We start from the raw sequence: 23,593 nt of genomic DNA on the forward strand, positions 1-23,593 counted from the left end.
GTATACAGGATGTACTATTTCTAAAAAGTTATATCTAAATTAAATTGACATGAAGTGAAATATGCTAGTTAACTTGTACTTAAGTGGGACCTATTAGGAATCCTGTGTGAAGATCCTGTGAAAAGATCTTTTGAAATACAAATATCATCTTCTAATGTTTTTATAATTCCACATTTAAAAAAATCTAGCATACTTAAACTGATGCATATTTCTACTTATGGAAAAGAACTTGCCAAAGCAAGAAAGATAAAATGAGGATGGTAAGATATAACCCAATCTGTTAAGCTGGGGTTTAGAGTAATTTCTTTCAAGGACTAGAGGCATTCTGGAAATATTATGAAATCCACAGGAAAGAAGAAATAGGACTTTTTGAGCCTAGATTAGATTTAATGTGGTGACATGTTTCGAAGTTGTACCATTAGGAAACAGCAGGCCAAATGAGATATTGCTCAGTCAAAACTTCAGTTTTTCTAGTGTCCATGTAGCTAAGGCAAGCTTCTCCTTCCCTAGCACTGGAGGAGAAGTTGGTACGTAATTTGTTGGGAGTTTATGTGATATATAGCCCATCCCAAAGGTGGACATAAGAGTATATATCATTTATGGTAGTCAGGCTCATCAATCTCATTTCACTTAATAAAGCACTGAAGCTGATGAATACAAACTATTCAAGCTGGTTATTAGAAAACACTGACCGACTGTAGTGGCTCATAGCCTGTAATCCCAGCACTGTGGGAGGGCGAGACAGGTGGATTACTTGAGGTCAGGAGTTCAAGACTACCCTGGCCAAGTGAAACCCTGTCTCTGCTAAAAATACAAAAATTAGCTGGGCATTGTGGCATATACCTGTAATCCCAGCTACTCAGGAGGCTGAGGCACAAGAATTGCTTGAACCCCGGGAGGCGGAGGTTGCAGTGAGTCAAGCCCATGCCACTGCACTCCAGCCTGGGTGACAGAGCGAGACTGCCACTCAAACAAACAAACAAACAAACACAAAAAACACTTAAACGAGGTATGGCACATTTCAAGAAAAACAATGCTATTAGTGTGTGAAAATAAGCCTTAATAAAAATTAAGCAACAGGATGTTTTGTACTTTGTGGAGGCTTATGAGAAGATACATATTACACAGTTAGTGAAATTATGTTTTTGAGAGCTTGGGAAAAGGAAAGTGAATTCTTATTTCAGACACCTTTTAGGATAAATCTCCCTTTAAAAATAAAGGATAGTATGAATATCCATGAATGATATATTTTCCTTATCCTCATAAGGTATGGCTAATGTTAGCATAGCTGCTCCAGTCATTCAGGATAAAATCAACTATTTTTAAGCAGTGGATTCTTGTAAAATTACATATAGGCATTTAAGGCACCTAAGAACAGAGGAAAAAACTCAAAACTTAATATATTCTCTAACTTTGCTTTTCTACTAGAAGGAAATATGTATGGGAAATAACTTCTTGATTTGTAAATTAATTACTTTGGAGGATGATTAATGCATTATGTGGGTACACCAAGCAAAACTTCTTTTTGCTATTTGTTTTATAGGTACCAGAATATAAGATTAATTCTCAGCATGTGTAGTCATTTAAATAAAAACATATTAAGCAATTTTGTTAATTTTCACAGAACAGAATGATGGATGAAAGTATGTCACAGGTGTATATCTACCAACAAGAAAACAACTAGATATGTTACATAATATGACATGAGCTTGTTAAGATCATTACATTAAAAAAAAAATTTTTTTATTAAAAAGTTCTGGCTGGGTGTGGTGGCTTACTTAGCTTAGGATTTCGAGACCAGCCTGGGCAACATGGTGAGACCTTGTCTCTACAAAAAATATAAAAATTAGCTGAGTGTGGTGGCATGCGCTTGTAGTCTCAGCTTATTTGGGAGGCTGAGGTGGAGAACTGCTTGAACTTGGAAGATGGAGGTTGCAGTGAGCTGTGATTGTGCCACTGCACTCCAGCATGGGCAACAAAGTGAGACTGTCTCCAAAAAAAAAAAAAAAAAAAAAAAGGTCCACCTTCTTTGTCAACATATCATTCACAACAGAATTTATTTCATATAAAACGTTTTAGTGTGAGGTGAGGTCCTGTACAATATATTGTGACATATACTATCTGACAAAACTTGTGCTGGGCAAAAAATGAAAAAGCAGATAATTTTCTAGGTTGACAACTTCCATGGTCATAATAGTCTAGTCCAGTTGAAACACAGTGCAGTTACCATCTATAAAACCTTGGGCTTAACAATTTTTTTTTTTTTTTTGAGAGGGAGTCTCGCGCTGTCGCCCAGGCTGGAGTGCAGTGGCCGGATCTCAGCTCATTGCAAGCTCCGCCTCCCGGGTTTGCGCCATTCTCCTGCCTCCGCCTCCCAAGTCGCTGGGACTACAGGCGCCCGCCACCTCGCCCGGCTATTTTTTTGTATTTTTTAGTAGAGACGGGGTTTCACTGTGTTAGCCAAGATGGTCTCGATCTCCTGACCTCGTGATCCGCCCGTCTCGGCCTCCCAAAGTGCTGGGATTACAGGCTTGAGCCACCGCGCCCGGTCGGGCTTAACAATCTTAAGTTCCTATAAGTTTATTTGATTTCAATAACCATTAATTTCTAATTTCTTCACTATATTGCTATAAAACTCAAACAGATTCCATTTCTGGAATGATAAAGAACGAACAGGAGTGTGACCCACAAATTAAAGGCTGAGATAATATAAAAAATCCTTGAGGAATTTACCTAGGGGTAGAAATTCAACAATGGGATGGTTGTTAATACGCTCTGAAATTAGAAGTTGAAAACGGAATTGAGTAACTTTAAGCTGTGTTGAAAGATTTGTAGAACCACATTGTAAAATAACATTATTAACCATTGACTTGAAAATAAACAAAATTTACCAATGACATTAAGTATAAAATTGCTTAATATAATCTTGAATTGTTTTAGAAAATTATAATGATCAGGGAGGAAAAATAGATAACTCTATACCAGCAACTCATGGCAATAAGTCAAACAGACTCTGATTTCTTTGTCTAATGCCAAAGAAATGACAGACACTATTCTGGTGTATGCATATTTTGTAAGAAAAAAGTCTGCTACATTTCTTTTAAAATGATGTATTGAGCACACATTTATATAGAAATACAATAAACGATTACCTCCACTTCTATGAGTCATTTTTTACCAAGATGTTTCCTTTTCTTAGAACCAAAGTTTGAGCAAACTGTTATGTCTGGCATGTTGCGTAATGAGTCCTATCAGGCCCAGGGTTCCCTTAATCACATTCAAGTACCATTTGGAAGTACTTCATCTCTGACAAAGTTTAGTGTGCATGTGTGCACATGCGTAAGTGTTTTCAACTTCAGAAAATGAGCATTGAAGAGGGATACTGAATAACCCTAAGAGCTTATTAACCAGTGCTCCTTGTCATTTCCTTAAAGAAACACAGCAAGCTGAAGAGCTTCTGTAAGGATGAGTGGAGATAAAGATGCGGAGCATATTGTGTGTAAGAGGAACAGTGTGCTTATTTGTCAGCTCCCAAACGACAGGCTGCTTGCTCTGTACTACTGTTACTAAAAATATCATGCTTGGCGTGGTAGATGCAAAAAAAAAAAAAAAAAAAAAAAAAACCAAAAAAAACTATAGTCTGAGTTTGGAAAGAATTCAGTGAGGTAAAAATGTAACTGGGATCTTTCCCCTTCCACTAGCTTTATACTTCCCCTGCTTTCCCTTAGAAATTTGTTTTTCCTTAGGTAGACTAAAAACTCAGGGGCTAATTTATTTAACCCCTTCCATGGTTTTCCATAGTCTGGGTATAGCAAATAAATACCAAGTAAACTTGTCAGTAATTACAAATACAGAGGAAGCAAATCAAGTACGTAGAAGGCATATTTTGATTTTCTTGCATTCCTTAAGATGGCATGCATTGTTTCAAAACACACTTTTTGGAGATAGTTCTATATTTTACTATGGTTTTTTCAAAAAATTGGCATTGTCAAGTTCAAAGATGGTGAAGAAGTTAAAAATATAGACATTATATCAGATTCTCTGAATGCACTTCATACTCTTAATCTGGCTCAATACCATTGTTATCAGCAATTGTTTATGCCACAGTGGACAGCTTTCTAAATCTCCTTCAGTTAATGGATATTTACATTTCATCTATGTCAAAGGATAGGCAGATAATCAGGTAAAATAAATTACACAAATATGCAAGAGCCTGAAATCAAAGTAGAGAAGGAGAAAAGCAGGATGACTTTTTTTTGCTTAATATTTACATAACTTTAAAACCTTCCTGTCCTTTTTCCTTTTTTCCTTTTCTTTCTCAAGCAACGTTTATTGAGCACCACCATGTACAAGGCAACAAGCTAGCTGGAGATTCAAGTAATCTTTATCCTCAAGAAGGTGCTGCAAAGGAGCTGAAAGGTGCTGAAAGCACACTTAAAGAGAGACTTTAGCGGACAAGGAAAGGCTTTGAGGAGAAGGTACTGCTCCAGTCAAATTTAAAAGGCAGGTTAGAGTTAGATGGGAAATTAGAGTCCTAGGAGAAGAAGACAAACAGTAAATGCAAAGCCAAAGAGTGGTAACAGTCTGGGTTGTTTGGTATGAATGGTGATTATGGTTTGTGCAAGGAAATAGTCAAAGATAAGGATGGAGAAGTTGGCAGAGGCAGAATCTGTAGGGCTTCCATTCTGAAGGCAATGGTGAAGTGATGAAGGCTTTTAGTCACAGAAAGTGACATGATTAGATTTTCCCCCTGAAAATACTTCTCTGGCTATAAGGACATCATTCCTGCGTGGGAATAAAGGGCTGGGCAACACTGGAAGCAGGGAGACCAATTAGGAGGCCAGTACAACAATCTAGGCAAGTAAAGATGAGCTCCCATCCCCCAAACAGGCAAAGTCAGAGGCTTTGTTACTTCCATGTGTGATTACTTCTGTGATTCTTTTACATAAATTTCCCAAAACTTTCAATATTTTTACTCTTTCAAAATAAAATCTTATCCTGGATATGTAGGAAAATTCATATAGGATCTACCAAAAAGTTGTTGCTCTGTTGCTGATATAATTTGTCTCCTAGTCTCTCTCCACAAGGAACCAGGTGTTAAACGAAGATACGGTGAGAAATTAGATGTGAATCATGAGAAAAAGGGAGGTATCAAAGATGGATGGATGAATGGATGGACAGACATACCAATGTGATAAGTAATTACTAAGCTACAGGTATAATTTTAGGTACCAGGTCCAGGTCCACTAATACCCTTTTTTTTTTTTTTTTTTTTTGTAATTCCAGGATCCCACTTGCATTCAGTTGCTAAATCTCTACAGGTAACAATTTCTCAGTTTTTCCTTGTCTTTTATGTATGACTTTGATATTTCTAAAGAGTACTAATCAGTTATTTTATAGAACGTTTCTCAATATGGGTTTGTCTGAAGTTTTTTCATGATAGAAGTTATGCATTTTTGGCAAGACTGCTACAAAAATAATGTCTGCTTCTCAGTGCATTTTACCAAGTGGTTCATTATGCTGATATGTCTTATATACTGGTGCTTTTTACCTTGACTATTTTGTCAAGTTGGTGTCTGTCAGGTTTCTTCAATATAAAATTTTACCTTATCCTTTGTAAGTACCTTGCTCAAATTTCTACCCATTAATTTTTGCATCCTTTGAGGAATCTCGTCTGCAACATTTATTACTGTGTTATCTGCCTAATAGCAATTCTCTATTTTCCTCTTTCCTTCTACAATTATTAATTCATTAATTTATTTATTACAATAGTATGAACTCATAGATATTTATTTTATTTTAGGGGTTAAAAACCAGTATTATTTTCTTGCTCAAATTGTTTTATCTTTGGTCATCAGGAGCTATTTCAGGCTGGCTCCTGTGCATTTTTTGACATGTCCCCATTCATGTTTCTTTACATGTTTCCTTACTTTTTGGCACATGATGTTCAGTCTTGTTTTATATTTTCCCTCTTTTGGGTCTGGAATCAAGCAATCAAACACTTCTTCTGGAAGCCCTGGTTTCTTTTATTGGAAAACTGAGCTCAGAGACCAAGAACTGGCACTGGAATGCCATTGTTACAGGGGTGTCATTGCTTTAGGCCAGGGAGAGGATTTATTTTTGACACGGAGTCTTGCTCTGTCGCCTAGGCTGGAGTGCAATGGCGTGATCTCGGCTCACTGCAACCTTGGCCTCCTGGGTTCAAGTGATACTCCTGCCTAGCCTCTTGAGTAGCTGGTATTACAGGCGCCTGCCACCATGCCTGGCTAGTTTTTGTATTTTTCAGTAGAGATGGGGTTTCACCATGTTGGTCAGGCTGGTCTTGAACTCCTGACCTCAGGTGATCCACCTGCCTCGGCCTCCCAAAGTGCTGGGATTACAGGCATAAGCCATCATGCCCGGCCTGGGGAGAGGATATTTTAAAGATAGGTTGGTCAGGGAAAGCCTTTCTGAGAAGGTCATTCAAGCAGAGACTTAAAAAAAGTGAAGTACGGAACAATGCAAGGAACACTACTGGTACTAGTATTACTGTACTAGAGGGTACAGTAGGTGCAAGTCGCTGAAGTAAGAACATGGTTGGCAAGCAACAGCAAGATGACAAAGGTGGTTGCACCTTGGTGGGCTGGGGTAAAGTGGTAGGGAATAAGTTCTGAGAGTAGACAGGACAGTAAATAGTACAGATTTTAATGAGAAGCCACTGGAGTGTTCTGAAAAGGGGAGTAGCATAATCTGATTTACTTCATGATAAAGGATTACTTTGAATGCTGTATGGCAAATAAGTATGGGCAGACAAGTTAGGAGGCTACTGTAGCAGACTTTGTGAGAAGCTGATGATAGCAAGATATGATGGGGATTAGGCTCATGATTGTAGCAGCAGAGGTGGTAAGAAGTGGCTAGATTTGGGACATGTGTGTATTTACACAGAAATATTTCAAATATCTAGAAAACTCAGAAAATAACATGAATTGATGCACCCATGTATTAATCACTAAACTCACTGCCTTCTAACATTTGGTCACACTTGCTTTGGAATAAAAGAAGAGTGAAGATTCCTGTGTATCTCTCCACCACTCCATACCTCTCTAGAGGAAAGCACTGAAATAAATTTGACATTTATTTTTCTTATGGACAGTTTTGAATCACTACTAGATATATGTATATACATAATGTATAATGTTATTTTACATATTTAAAATTTCATAAATTTCATACAAATGCAATCATAATGCATGTATCATTTTGTAACTTATCTCATATTTTTCTGTCTCACAAAAAATGCTATATTCAACATTCTTTTACTTTTCCTCTTATTTATGTGCTGAAGTTGTTCTAGGGTGTGTATCCACAAGTGCAATTTCCTGGTCAAAAAACATCCACGGTATCCATATTACAAGTTATTGCCAACTTTTTCTGAGAAGCAGTTGTAACCATTTATATAACCATCAGTAGAGTATGAAAGTTCCTGTTTCTCTTAACCTCTCTGCCAACTTACTTGACTGCTAGACTTTAGAAAATGTACCAGTTTGATGGATATGACATGATAGTTATTTTAATTTGCACTGTCCCAGGCAGAGGGAATAGCAATATCAAGGCCCTGATGAGGTAGCTTGCTGGGTGAATCCAGGAATAGTGAGGAGGCCGGCATATCTGAAGAAAAGTAAGTAGAGGAGATGAAGAAAGACATAAAGTAGAGGGCAAAATCACATAAGTCTTGTAAGTCACTATAAAGACTTCAGCTTTTCTATGGAGTGATTTGGAAAGTTACTGCAGATCTTTTTTGGTAAGCAGACCACATGACTTGATAAACAATCATTAGCTCTTATTATTATATTTTCTAGTTAGGTATAGTAAGACTGCTAAACATAGTGTATTAATTCAATGGTGCTAGTAATAGCTCATACTTATGTACTTACAGCACAGCAGGTACTTTACATTGGTTAATCTTCTTGATCACCCTTTTACAGATGAGTAAACTGTAATATAGATAGTTAAGTAATGGCCAAGGTTAGTTACAGGAATAGCAAGTTGTAGGTCTGAGGTCCTGAATCTGGCAACCTTGTTGAATTCTGTTTGTAGATTCTCTTGGCTATAGATAGGGACAGTTTGGTCTTGTTCTTTCCAGTTCTTATGATACTTGCTTCTTCCCCATTAGGGAGTTACTAAAATGGTTAGCACCTCTAGTAAAAATGTCAAATAGACCTGGAGAGAGTAGACATTCTTACTCCCGACTTTAGTTGAAATATTTCCAAAATTTTATCATTAAGAAAAATATATTCTCTTTGTTCTTGATGGTGACTAAGAAAAATACATTTTCTTTGTTCCTGATGGTGACCCTTTATGAGGATAGGAACTTTTTTTCTATGCTGTTTCCTAGGAAATTTGTTTTTTAAAATTACTAAGAATGAGTGCTAAGTTATATCAAGTATATTTCTACATTGTGATGTTGAATCATTCCTGTTTTTGTGAGAAACTTTATCTAGGAGTAGCAATAGTAGTAGTAGTGTGTGTGTGTGTGTGTGTGAATAAACTGCCAAATTCCACCTGACACTGTTCTATTTAGATTTTGTTTTTCTATCTGCAATAGTGACACTGATGTACAGTTTCCTTTTCCTGTATTATCCCTATCTAGTTTTGATAATACTAGTTTTACAAAATTAGTTGAATAGCTTTTTCCCCTCAGTTTTCTTACACAACTTTTACAAGAGGGATTACATGAAATTGTAATAAAGTTATCTAGATTTTGTACCTTTTTTGTAGGGAAGATTTTTGATAGACCTGTCATATTGTATAGGGTAGAGTTGACAGGACTTGTTAGACTGGAGGTGAGGAGTCAATGAGAGGATGACTTCTAGGTTAGTGGTTTATGTGGTTGGCATTTTTAGGTACCAGGCATTGAGACAGGGAACATTAAAGTAGGAGATGGGTGAAAGGTGATTAATTAAGTTGTAGACATGTTTAGGTTTCTTTGGAATCATCAAACGGTGATGTCCAGGTTGTTGTTGGGGTTTAGAAGAGAGGGTATGCTGGAGACAGAGCCTCAGGTCCGTGGTTCATTGATTCACCTCATTTCATTCATTCAAAAAATATTTATTGAGTGTCTACTCAATGTCAAACTCTGAGTATGCTTTCTTTTTCCTCGTCCTCCCAGTTCAGCCTTTCTGAAAGGGATGAAGCCATTTTTTCACCCTATATGGTATTAATGGCAACTGTGTTTCCTGTGTATCTCTTGTCTGACAGTAAAGTTTTGGGTCCCTCTTCCTCTCCCAGATTTTTCAGAAAGTAGAGTTGGGAGAGGACACATGGTTGACGAGGGTTGGAAAGAAGATTGTACATTTTGTTTGAAATTAGTTTTTAAGTTGGAAAAGTGCTGGATATATGCAGAGGCTTGATGCATGAAATAAATTAAACCCTTAAAAGAACTTTAGGCTTTATTCTTGGCTACGGCCATAGTCAGCTTTACAAATAGGTGCTGAGGTCAATTTCTACCAGTGAACTTGTTAGAAAGTCATCATTAAAAACGCACATATTAATTTGAGTTGAGGGAGGGTTTAGAATGTGTATTTTATGTAATTCTCTAGGACTTAATCCTCTCGCAAATGAAATAAGTTTAGGACTTGGTGATATCCTAGGTTCTTTCAGACTTTAACATTGTATAATCTATATGCAAAGATACTGAAACTGAGGTATTAAATACTGGAGCCTGAAGAATTCTCGTCTGTGGAGGTTAATAAAAGGAATGCTCCTTCTGTACATTTCATTTAAATGCATGTCTGCCTATAGGCTGGAGAAGGGAAAGGTGAATCATGAATAGAATACAGTGAACTAAGTCTGGACATGGAGCTGCAACAGTTAGGGAGATTACAGGAAATAATGACAAAAGCCTGAATTTCACCACAGAAGACATTTAAAAGAGCCCTGTAAGAAACATGCTATCAGGAAGATATTCTGGCTGGAAGGAGAAATCAGAAATTACACATTTCTTACTCTTTCAGGGCTCTGAGGAATTGGGTAGACAGCAGAACATGTAAAATAAAAACAAAAACAATTAAAAACACAACACTTTTTATGGAAGAAAACCTTTGTGGAAGTGAACCAAGCAACAGGACAAGGACAACATGTCACATCCATCTAGGTCACATTGTACCTTCAGGCAAGACAATCAAGGCTCCGAAAACCTTTGACTGCATCCCAGGTAGCCTGAGGGAAAGACCACTATGACAGGGAAGAGAGATGGTTTTTACTGTGAATGAGTTAACCATGTACTAAAAAGAAAGTAGTTACTTTTCCTAAAGGCTTCGGTGTTCTGAAAAACCTCAAGAAGTTTCTCCAGAGTCTAGAAAAAGCCTCACCACAACGCTTCAGAGCTATGCTACCCCCACTGAGGCTGATCATCACCAATCTGTATTCTCTTCTTTGGGGTGATATTCTGCCAGCAACGAAGCTGGAAGAATAACTACCAAGCAAACCATATGCTTCCAGGAAGTACTTCCATCAACATCATAAAAGTCATAAAGGTTCCGAGATGTTGACAGGGAATAAAGCTGCTTAAATGGCTCTGAGCATGTTCAAGAAATGCATCTATTTAGTTTTATTTTCTAGTTACAGGAATTACTATGTGGTTATATTTATGTATTTATGTATTTTTTTTTAAATATTTCTCCCTGCTCCTTTTCTCCCACAATTCCCTTCTTTTTACCTACACTCCACAGAGACCTAGTTTAAATACAAGGAAAAGCCTTTAAATTCCAATGATATAGAATACATAGAAGTTAAAAAATCTATGTTTTAAAGATCATGGGTTAGAATTAGAAATCACTGACTGAAGAAGTAATTTGGAGTAACAGTTGTATGAATATGTGTAAAAGACTTAGGTTCCAAGTTGCTGGGGGAAATACCACTTAGAAAAGTCAATGTGACTGTATATAACAGCTGCATCTTTAATCAGTTTTTTCTTACTCTCTATAACTAATCTGTGTTCAAATTTTCTTATCTGTTGAAAGGGTCTTTTACGCATCTCTTTCCTTCCCCACTTTTACTAGAGTTTTCTGATGCTTTCATAAACTCACACTTAAGATAACTGCATCCCTGACTCTTCTCTGCCTCCATGAATATGTCCTGTACATTTCTTCTACAGTAGTGTTTACTAAATGCTGTTTTTTAGCATACCACCCAGAACCTACAGTGTTTCTCTATATCCTCTATGGCTTTCAAGGCATTCCATAAGTCATCCTTATCTCAGTTATTTTCCCCAATAACAATCTTCTCTCAGGCCAGATTCTATACTGTTTCTAAGTATGCAACCGGCATTCATATCTCCTTGCTTTTACTTATGCTTTTCTTTATCAGGAAGATCTTCCTCTTTTAGTAGCCTTATACTAATGAACTTAATTATATCATACTTCAAAGTTTGGCCACATCCTAGCACTGTCCTTATTCTAGACCTAAATACCTTAACTTGCTGAGCTATAATCACAGACTATTCTGCAAAATTTTACTTTACTTGGCACAGATGGGGTCTTGCTATGTCCACCAGGCTGGTCTTGAATGGCTGGTCTTGAACTCCTGGTCTCAAGTGATCCTCCCACCTCGGCCTCCCAAAGTGCTGTGGTTGTAGGTGTGAGCCACTGCACCTGGCCTCTGCACAATTTTGTTTAATATCTACTAGCCTTTTCTGTCTTATTATAATATAAGCTCACCGAAGGTAGAAGAGACAGTCGGATATATAGGGAAAAAAGACACCAATAATAGTCACAGTTTAGTGTTCATTAAAGTAAATATCAACTAGAAATCTATGCTATAAGATCTTGGTTTATGACCAGGTGTGGTGGCTCACGCCTGTAATTCCAGCACTTTGGGAGGCTGAGGTGGGCAGATCACCTGAGGTCAGGAGTTCAAGACCAGCCTGGTCAACATGGTGAAACCCTGTCTCTACGAAAACTACAAAGATTAGCTGGGCGTGGTGGCAGGAGCCTGTAGTCCCAGCTACTCGGGAGGCTGAGGCAGGAAAATAGCATGAACCTGAGAGGTGGAGGTTGCAGTGAGCTGAGGTCACATCACTGCACTCCAGTTTGGGCGACAGAATGAGATTCCTTCTCAAAAAAAAAAAAAAAAAAAAAAAGAGATCTTGGTTTACTGTGCTGTTAGAGCAACCTATTTAGATGTATAAGAGAAAGACTTAATAACATTAACCACTACTGTGAGGGAACATAACTACGAATCTGCTCATTGCAGAAAAAGGAAACAACTGGAGGATGTTCTAAAATTATCTTCAGCTGCTTATCTCTAAAAGGAACTGTAATCTACAATTGTAAAATATTCTGTTTTGCATATTCTTACAAGAGCTCTTTTTTGGATATAGTCCAAACATAATTTTAAGTAATAGTTTTTCAGCTCTAATATGCTTTGTCTTTTAGAAAAGTTGTTTGGCACTAAACACTAAAAAGGCTTTCATGACTTGATACTAACTTATCTTCCAATTTTACTTTCTACTACCTGGCTCCTAGGTTGCTTGCAAAAATCATTAATCATTTGTTAAATAAGTGAATCTCTGTTGCCACACACTACAGAGCACACTACAAAGAGAAGCAGCCAAGTACAGAGGCTTTGTCCTTGTGACATTTTATTTGGAGTCATATTGAAAACCACTGCTGCTTTTCTCTGACCATGATGATTACTACTGATGTCATGTCTCTCCAGAGTGGTAGACACATTGGCCTTTTCAATGTATCTCAGTTTTGGCTGTCTGAAGGATGACTGCCTATCTCTTTTGGGTGACCACAGGTTACCCAAAGTGAAATTTATATAGGCTATGAAACTAATATATTGTGAGTATCTCAAATGTATTCTACACATTTTATAAAATTCCATCTAGTCCTTTCCCCCTAATTTGGTAACAGAGGGAAATTTACCTTCTTTTATATAACTTAAACCTCTTCCCCTCCACCTTCCCTTCTCCACACTTTATGGTTCTATAGTCTACTTCTATTCCTTTGTTTCCTCTAAGATAGGGATCATCCTTTAAGTTCTTTTAAGCTAATTATATGGAGCCCTCACATCACCCTTCCCTTCCTAACATAGCCTTCACTTGCCCCCAGTTCTCATACTCTCTAATGTCATATTAACTTTTGTTTTCCAAAAGTTAAAACACAAGGACTGTCTGCTTTGCATTAGAGTTAGTACTTGTATTCTCTCTCTTTCCATGTCTTCCCCTATTTGATTGTAAGTTCCTTAGAAAGATAAGGTTATATCATTTTTATCTTTCTCTCTCCATGCTCATTTTTCCAATTAGGGCTTGCACAGTCATGCTCATTTTTCCAATTAGGGCTTGCACAGTCAGTGACTGACACACACACACACACACACACACACACACACACACACACACACACACACACACACAGTCTGGTTAAAATGAATAGCATATATATTTAAAAGTCTGAAAATAAAAGAAAATCTATCATATGCTTCCCCAACTCACTAAAAGTACAAATTTGTTTTATTAAAAGAAATAAAGATAGTCAATTTCAAATTCTGTTTTCCTATTTCACATTTGCTGGCAGTATAGAAACTACTGAAGTTGCTGAAAAGGCACCTTAAACTAAAGCAATACTCTTATATTCTACTCAATTCAACTATGACTAACATTTCAATAATATTAATATCTGCTTATGCAAAAGTTAGGAACAGCCTGCCTCTATTATGAAGGCACCATAGACTTAATTGTATCTAAATTATTCAGGATAAAACACACATCAAACTGTTTCACTGAAATCAACTTATGTAGTTGAACAGTTATTGTGTACTATTAAACAGTTGGCACATTTCACATCTTTGGCATGTAAAAGCCAATTGGGTGTAGACTTATGTTGTTTAAATGATGCCAATGTGTACTTCTCACCTTCTTAAATATATCAAAATTCCTTAGGATGCCAAACAAAATCTATCCTCTGGGACTAAAATGTGCCAGCAGTTTAATGGTACATGGAAGCATTACTGGAAAAACTTGAGAGGAGGAAAAAACCCTTTTCCCTGTAACAGTCTAAGGTCTCATAAGTGAAAATGAATTACAGCTCTGGAAATTATCTGATGAACTCTAGGCCTGACAGCAAAACCAGATAATTCAGTACAAATTTTAAAATGATTGCTATATAGTTTTTTCAACTGTATAACCTCTGAGTATAAAACTAGCTTTCTTAAAGCTTCTCTTGGCAACCGTGTTTGCTGATTTGAAGCTTCAGAGCAAAGCATGTCTATGAGTTTAGAGAGAAAAAAATTTCTTGATTTTCATTTTCAGAATTGGAGTGGTGGCAGTAATGCTTATGGAAATGGGGACTCTATAAGTAAATATTCTGGTAAATAGGTAAATATGTTCTGTACTTAATAAATACATGGAAAGGTTGACACCAATTGTGGAAAAATTATGGATTTGCTTGTGGTCTGACAAGCGTGTGCTTGCTTTGTGCTCGAGAGGAGCTTTAGTGTGTAATAAACATAACCTAAGATATTTGTAGGTAAACATATGGTATATGAATATCACTAATTATTGGTATTTTAAACTTGGTCTTTTAAAACTCATGCATTTCACACTTTTAAAATAATGGCAATATAGCATGAATCTTAACATGAGATTCTCTAAATTAATCATTATTACCAAAATAAAAGTCTGAACTATAAAGAGTACTAGATTCTACTTTAAAGTTTTTCACTATTAATAATCTTACACACCAACAAAAAAGACTGAAAGAAGTATTCTGAACTTATTGTACATGTCAAGGAAACAAATTCCATAGCATGTCTACAAAAATCATACTTGAAATAGCCCTAAGAGAGAATAAATCACAAATAAAAAGTGCTATACAACACAGACCCACAGTGAAGAAAACAATTCCTCTGACATCCATAATAAATATCAATCTCACACTTCGAAAATGAACATATAAGCAGACTTAGTAAAAGCTGCATTTCAATGTATTATACTCATGTATACTTTCCAGAAATGTTTAGTCTTAGAGAATTTTAATTGTGTCACTACACTTTTATTGGTTTTGTCTTTTTCAATACAAATCTGTCTCATCCTAATATTCCCCATTTGTCATGAGAATGCTGGTGTATGAGATCAAAATAGCTAGATTTATCTTTTAAAAAAATTGTGGTAAAAAACACATAACATGAGATCTACACTCTTTATGACGTTTTTAGGTGTGCAGCATAGTATTGTGAACTACAGGTACAATGCTGTACTTTATAATCATTGAATAGCAACTCCTCATTTTTTCCTCCTTCCAGTTTCTGGTTACTACTATCTTATTTTCTGCTTTGATTAGTTTGACTATTTTAGATACTCATATATGTAGAATCATGCAATATTTGCCTTTCTGTGACTGGCTTATTTCATTTAGCATAATGTCCTCAAGATTCATCCATGCTGAAGCATATGTTAGAATTTCCTTTATTTTTTCTTCTCCTCACTCTGTTGCCCAGGCTAGAGTACAATAGCACGATCTCCACTCACTGCGACCTTGACCTCCCAGGCTCAGGTTCAAGCAATCCTCCCACCTCTGCCTCCCAGGAGCTGAGGCTACAGGCACATTCCACCATGCCCGGCAAACTTTTGTATTTTTTGTAGAGATGGGGTTTTGCCATGTTGCCCAGGCTTGTTTTGAACTCGTAGCCTCAGGCAATCCACCTGCCTCAGCCTCCCAAAGTGCTGGGATTATAGGCGTGGGTCACTACACCTGGCTTTTTTGTTTTTTAATTTTTATTTATTCATTTATTTTTTTGAGACAGGATCTCACTTTGTCCCCCAGGCTGGAGTACAGTGGTGTAATCACAGCTCACTGCAGCCTTGAACACCTGGCCCAAGCAATCTTTCCACCTCAGCCTCCTGAGTAGTTGGGACTACAGGCATGCATTGTCATGCCTGGCTAATTATTAATTTTTTTTTTTTTTTGTAGAGATGGGGTTTTGCTGTGTTGGCCAGAATGATCTCGAACTCCAGGCTCAAGCAATCTTCCCGTCTTGGCCTCCCAAAGTGCTGGAATTACAGGCTTCAGCCACCGTGCCTGGCTGGATTTCCTTCTTTATTAGGGCTGGATAATATTCCATTGTACATATATACCACATTTATCTGTTGATGAACATTCAGGTTCCTCTCACCTCTTGGCTCTTGTGGATAATGCTGCTATGAACATGGCAGTGTAAAATATCTCTTCAAGATCCCGGTTTCAGTTCTTTTGCATAAATAGCCAGAAGTGGAATTGCTGCATCATATGTAAATTCTATTTAATTTTTTGAGGAACCTCTATACTGTTTTCCACAGTGGCTATACATTTTACATTTCCATCAATAATGTACAAGAGTTACAATCCTTGTCGACACTTATTTTCCAGGTATGAGGTAATCTTATTGTGATTTTGATTTGCATCTCCTCCTTGATTATTGTGATTCTGAGTTTTTCATAAACGTTTTGGCCACTTGTATGTCTTCTTCGAAGAAATGTCTACTCAAGTCCTTTGACCATTTTTGAATTGGGTTATCTGTTTGTTGCTATTCAGTTATAGGAGTTCTCTAAATATTTCAGATGTTAATCCCTTATCAGATATATGACTTACAGATTTGCAAGTACTTTCTCCCAGTCTGCAGGCCACCTTAATTACTTCCTTTATGGTGCAGAAGCTTTTATTTTTTAATAGTCCTACTTGTTTACTTTTGCTTTTGTTACCTGTGCTTTTCATGTCATATCCAAGATCAACGTCATACAGCTTTTCTCTTACGTTTTCTTCTGGGAGTTGTAAACAGTTTCAGGTCTTATGGTTAAGTCTTTAATCCATTTTGAGTTTATTTTTGTATATGGTGTAAGATAAGGATCCAATTTCATTTTTTTTTTTGCCAGTAGATATCCAGTTTTCCCAACCCCATTTGTTGAAAAGACTATCGTTTCCTCGTTGTGTATTCTTGGCATCTTTGTCAAAAATCAGTTGACCATATAGTTGTGCATTTATTTCTGGGCTGTGTATTCTTTTCTATTGGTCTATATGTATGTCTTTATGCCAGTACTATACTGTTTTGATTACTGTAGCTTTGTAATATGTTTCAAAATCAGGACATGTGAAGACTCCAGCTTTGTTCTTCTTTCTCATGATTGTATTGGCTAGTTTAGGTCCTTTGTGATTCCATACGAATTTTAGATTTTTCTATTTCTGTAAAAAATACCACTGGGATTCCCACAGGGATTGCATTGAATGTGTAGATTGTTTTGGGTACTATGAACATTTTAACAATATTAAGTCTTCCAATCTATGAACACAGTATTTCTTTCCATTTATTAATGTCTGCTCTAATTTCTTGTAGCAGTGTTTATAGTTTTCAGTGTGCAAGTCTTTTGCCTTCTTGGTTTTTTCCTAAGTATTTTATTCATGGTTATGCCTTGGAAATGAAATTGTTAATTTTCCTTTTGACTGTTTAGTGCTAGTGTACAGAAATGCAACTAAGTTTTCCATGTTGTCTTTTCAATCCAGCAACTTTGCTGAATTCATTTATTAGTTCTAACAGTTTTTTTAAATGGAATCTTCAGGGTTTTCAACATATAAGATGTCAACTTAAACAGGGAGCATTTTGCTTCTTCCTTTCTGATATGGATGTCTTTAATTTCTTTCTATTGCCTAGTTGTTCTGGCTAGGGCTTCTGGTACTACATTCAAAAGAAATGGCAAGAATGGGCATCCTTGCCTTGTTCCTGATCTTAGAGGAAAAGTTTTCCGTTTTTCACCATATAGTATGTTAGCTGTGGGCTTTTCATATACGGTCTTTATTATGTTGCTATAATTTCTTTTCATTCCTAGGTTCTGTTTTTATCATGAAAAGTGTGCTGACTTTTGTCAAATACTTTTTTGGGGGGCATATATTAAGATGATCATGTGCTTTTTCATTCCTCAATCTGTTAATGTGATGTATCAAATTGAATATTGTTCTTATGTTGAGCAATCCTTGCATCCCAGGGATAAATTCCATTTAGTCATGATATATGATTCTTTTATTGTGTTGTTGAATTTGACTTGCTAGATTTTTTGTTGAAGATTTTTGCATCTATCTTCATCAGAGATAGTGGCCTATAGTTTTATTTTCTTTGGTGTTTTTAATCTGGCTTTGCTATCAGAGTAATGCTGGCCTCATAAAATGAATCCAGATGTGTTTCCTCCTCTTCAAATTTTTGGAAGAGTTTGAGAAGAACTGACATTAATTCTTTTTTAAACGTTTGGTAGAATTCACCAGTGAAGCCATCAGGCCCTGAGATATTCTTTGTTGGAAGGTTTTTAATTCCTGCTTCAATATCCTTATTAATTATATTTGTTTAGGTTTTAAAATTCTTCATTATTTATCATTCATAGTCTTGGTAGGCTATATACTTCTAGGAATTTATCCATTGTTTTCTACATGATCCAATTTGTTGACTTATAATTGTTCACAGTAGTCTCTTTTAATCCTTTTAACTTCTGTACAGTCAGTTGTAATGTCTCCTCTTTTCTTTTCTTTTTTTGACATGGAGTCTCGCTCTGTTGCCCAGGCAGGAGGGCAGTGGCGTGATCTTGGCTCACTGGAACCTCCGCCTCCCAGGTTTCAGCGATTCTCCCACCTCAGCCTCCCGAGTGGCTGGGATTACAGGTGTATGCCACCACTCCTGGCTAGTTTTTTGTATTTTTAGTAGAGACGTGGTTTCAGCATGTTGGCCAGGCTAGTCTTGAACTCCTGACCTCGAGTGATCCACCTGTCTCAGCCTCCCAAAGTGCTGGGATTACAGGCATGAGCCACTGTGCCCATTTTAATCTTCGTAAATTTGTTAAGACTTACTTTGTGACCTAACTTGTGATTTATTCTGAAGAATGTCCTATGTGTGCATGAGAAGAATGTATATTCTGCAGCTGTTGGGTACCGTGTTTTGTATGTCTGTTAGATGTATTTGGTCTGCAGTGTTGTTCAAGTCCTCTGTCTCCTTACCAAGCTTCTGTCTGTTCTATCATTTAAAGTGGGATATGAAATCTCCTACTATTATTGTCTTGCTGCATATTTCTCCCTTCAGTTCTGTCACTGTTTGCTTCATCTATTTGGGTGCTCTGATGTTGGGTACATTTATATAACAATTTACAATTATTATATCTTCCTGGTGAATTATCCCTCTTATCATTACATAATGCCTTCTTTGTCTCTTGTGTCAGTTTTTGACAAAAAGTATATTTTGTCTGATGTAAGTATGGCTACTCCTACTCTATTTTTGTTTCCATTTGCATGAAATATCTTTTTCCATCCCTCTTCTTTCAGCTTATGTGTCCCCTTAAATCTAAGTGAATCTCTTGTAGACAGCATATAGTTGGATCTTATTTTTAAAACTCATTCAGCCACTCTGTGTCTTTTGCTTAGGCAGTTTAATCTATTTACATTTAAAGTAATTTTGAATAGGGAGGAAGTTACTATTGCCATTTTGCTGTTTTCTGCCTTATCCTCTCTTGCAGTTTTCCTTTGTGTTTTGTTTCATTTTCATTTTTTTTTTTTTTTTTTTTTTTTAGTGACATGCTTTGATTCCTTTATCATTTTCTTTTGTATCTTCTAAAGGTATTTTCTTTGTGGTTACCATGGGGCTAACACAAAACATTTTACAGTTATAACAATATATTTCAAGCTGATAACTTCAAGTGCATAAAAAAACTATGCTATTACTCCCCCCACCCACTTTATATTACTTATGTCACAAAGTAGATCTTGTTATACTGTGTATCCATTGCATATTTTTATAGTTATAGATACTATACTTTTATCATTTAAATTCTATAGAATTAAAAGTGATTTATATACTACTATTACAGTGTTACCGTATTCTGTATTTGTCTATATATTTACCTTTATCAACAAGTTTTATACTTTCCTGTATACTTTTGTGTTACTGTTTCGTGTCTTTTCATTTCAACTTGAAGTACTCCCTTTAGCCTTTCTTGGATGCCAGGTCTAGTGGTGATGAACTCCCACAGCTCAGCTTTTGAATAACTGGGAGAGTCTTTATTGCTCCATTTTTGAAGAATAGTTTTGCCAAAGATACTATTCTTTGTTGGCATTTTTTTTTCATTCAGCACTTTGAATATATTATCCCATTCTCATATTGCCTCCAAAGTTTCTGCTACGAAATTCACTGATAGTCTCATGGAGTTTCCCTTTTTTGTGATGATTCACTTTTGTTTCGTTGTTTCAAAATTTTGTCTTTTATTTCTGACAGTTTGATTATAATGTGTCTTAGTGTTGACTTCTTTGGATTCATCTTACTTGGCATCCATTGGGCTTCTTGAATTTGGATATCCATTTTTAGCCCCAGATTTGGGGAGTTGTTTCCATTATTTCTTTAAATAAGCTTTCTGCCTCCTTTTCTCTCTCTTCTTCACAGACCACACACACACACACACCACAACATGCTTAATGGTGTCCCATAAGTCCCCTAGGCTTTCTGTATTCTTTTTTTTTGCTCTCTGACTGGATAATTTCAAATGATCTGTCTTCAAGTTTGTTGATTCTTCCTTCGAACCTTCTAAAGAATTTTTAAAAGTTTAGTTATTGTACTCTTCAGTTCCAAAATTTGTTTGGTTCTTTTATATTTTCTATTTCTTTGTTGAAATACTCATTTTGTTCACACACAGTTTCTCTGAGTTTGATTAACATATTTATGATGGTTACCTTGAATTCTTTGTCAAGTAATTCACATACCTGTTTTTTAAGGTTTGTTTCTGGAAATTTATTTTGCTCCTTTGATTGGGCTATTTCCCTGTTTCTTCATATTCCTTATAACTTTGTGTCAGTATCCATATATTTAACAAAGTAACCACCTCTCTCAGTTTTTTCAGACTGGCTTTGTACAGACAAAGACTTTCGCCAATCAGCCTGGTTAGAGGTTCTGGGAGTCTTTCAAGCTTTTTCTCTGGTTGTGTCTTCTCTAAACTTGTGTGTTTAGATTTTTACTTAGATTTGCTGGTTTCTTTTTTTTTTTTTCCCCAGGGGCTTGTAATCTCTTGCTCCCTCTGATTCCTCTGATATACTGAAGGTCCTCTAAAGCAGCAGGACATCACCCAGCTCTTTTTCGTTCTCAGTGACCCCCAGGAATCTAGAATATGCTGGGTCCTGTCAGTGTCCTGTGTCAGGCTAGAAGGAATTCAGTCCCTTGGGCAGCCCCCTAAAATGCTAGAATGTTGAACACATGCTCCATTCTTCTCTTTCCCCTTGAGGTAGAGCTAACCAACTTGTATTTTCCGGTGTCTGCTATACTGCAGTTTCTGGAGCAGTAGCACACTGCCAAGCTCCTGCTCTCAGAGCCCTCATACATCTAGAATATGCCAGGCCATGTCAGTGCTCTGAGAGAGACGACACAGAAGCCAGTCCCTTAGGCAGCTCCCCTCAGAAGTCAGAATGTTGGATGTTTATGGTCCAGTCTTCTCTGTCCATGGAGAAGCTTGGAGCTGAGAGTTTCCTTCTGCATGATGATATTCCCTCCAAAATTCATGTTAAAACGTAATCCCCAATACAACAATATTAAGAGGTGTGGCCTTTGGGAGGTGATTAAGTCATGAGGGCTTGCCTTTATGAATGGAACTTGAGGTTGAAGGGAGTGTGTTCTTGCTCTTCTGTTCCTTCCACCATGTGAGGATACCTAGACAGGCCTTCACCAGACACTGAACCTGTTGGTGCCTTGATCTTGGAATTCCCAGCCACCAGGATTGTGAGAGATAAATCTCTATTGTTTATAAATTACCCAGATCTGTGGCATTTTGTTATAGTAGCACAAATGGACTAAAACACCTCCTGATTGACTGGGAGTATGCAAGGACAATGGTGAGAGGGTGCAATGAGTTTTCCTGTTGGCTTACAGTGGCTAATTTTGCACTTGCTTGGGGTGCAGGAGTCTCTTAACTGGTTTCTGGATTTCTCACAAAGGGAAATGGTCCATGTTTTGTTGCTGAATTGGTATTTCCAGAAAAGGAAAGAATGTCTGGGGATTCCTATTCTACAATCTTGCAGATGTCACTACTAGGCTTTTCTTAAGTTGGCTTCCTTAATAACACAATCTCACTGAGTAATAGCCATTAAACTATATGAAGGATAAGTCTCAGCCAAACTAATAGTGCTATAGTCAATGTGGCTGAATTATATGTAGTCAAGCTAGAAGATAACAAGCATTTTTGGAAAAAGCTTTCATTCAAGCTGTGTCACACACTCATACTCATAACCAATTTTATAATTAATAAGCCAACTGGTTGTTTGATGAAAATGGCTGGGTGTATAAGGATGGCAATCAGTTTTTGGAGTATAGTAGTAAATGGGTTAATTCATTAAACAGCTGAAGCAGTTATGCATATAGAAAGACCCAAAGCTCTCCCACAAATACAGATTACCATGATAGCCAAACAAAACGGGGTTAGAAGTGTATAACAACAAAAATTTTTTTTGAGATCTGAAGTCTAATTTCTAGTATGTCAGTATTGGTATCTATTATTTTTTATTACACATTATGCCACTAGTGACATTTTATATTTAATTCCCCAAATGATTATTTGCCTATTATTTCATTTTATTTTTGTATCATCCCCATGAGGTAGAGCCTGAGGAAATGGGCCCATATATATTTTTATTGCTAAGTTAGTACATAGATACTAATTGCGGAAACAATCTGTTCAGAGACCATAGAGCAGTGGTACTGATAGTTATTATGGTTTAGTACAGCCATTATAACTTACAGTAGACATCCTACCTCATAAAACATTTTGAAATATACTGCATGTGTAACTTTCTTAGCCCTTATAAATGACCAAGCGCATTTTAAAATGAGCTGCAATTACAACATTCTGTTTTACTAGTTTAAAACATTTCTTTTGGATTTGATTTTTCTTTGAAGTCTGGAAGAGAATGAGAGCCAGGAATACCTTGACATTTTCTCCTCTATCTAATAAGACTACTCTGTGCTTTAATATAAATGAATTTATTCTATATTTTCTTTCTATTATGAAACCATTCAAATAGAAAGCTCAATATGCCTTCCTAAGATTCATGGTGTAATTTATCATGAGGTAAGGAGATCATACTGTACCCTTTCAACCTAACTTTAATTTTGGTTTCCAAACAATATATATCTCTTTCAAGGTTAAAAGCACTGAAAGTACACATGAACACTAAGGAAAATCTTAAAATTTCCTGAAATGCATTAGCCATCCTATTTATATAACAAATATCTTGTTTGTTTATGATGATCTACATCATTAATCCAGATAAATAAACGTTGAAGTGAAGGGAGCTGGGTTTGCTGTGTTGTCCATTGCCCAGCAACCAATGGTTATAATTGTTTTTCAGCAGAGCACTGCTGCAAAGACTTAGAGCTTTTGCAGCATATGCTACTTTGTATATATATACAGATCCAGGCAGGAAAGCCTAAGAACTCACACTTACTATTGGTTAGCTGGGCAAGTTTGGGGTATTTACTTTTTAAAAATTGTACTTCCCTAAAACATTAATGTTTGTCACAATTAGGGCACTAGGTACACAGAAGCTTTCTAATAGTATCTATATACTTG

At 36.6% G+C, this 23,593-nt stretch overlaps 1 protein-coding gene across 4 annotated transcripts in view; it reads right to left on the reverse strand.

Moving 5' to 3' along the window:
- ELP4 (elongator acetyltransferase complex subunit 4) overlaps positions 1–23,593 on the reverse strand; it is a 253,137-nt gene that overhangs the window by 23,397 nt on the left and 206,147 nt on the right. Inside the window, exon 10 of one of the 4 annotated variants that reach the window (XM_077963114.1) lies at positions 7,914–7,973. The exons of the other annotated variants lie outside the window; for them this stretch is intronic. Within the exon in view, the coding sequence (XP_077819240.1) occupies positions 7,959–7,973 (15 nt within the window). The 3' untranslated portion in view covers positions 7,914–7,958. Of the gene's footprint in view, positions 1–7,913; positions 7,974–23,593 lie in introns of those variants that run through there. 4 annotated transcript variants of the gene reach the window in all.

The sequence above is a fragment of the Macaca mulatta genome, chromosome 14 (genome assembly GCF_049350105.2).
Source record: "Macaca mulatta isolate MMU2019108-1 chromosome 14, T2T-MMU8v2.0, whole genome shotgun sequence".
In the NCBI taxonomy this organism is placed as follows: domain Eukaryota; kingdom Metazoa; phylum Chordata; class Mammalia; order Primates; family Cercopithecidae; genus Macaca; species Macaca mulatta.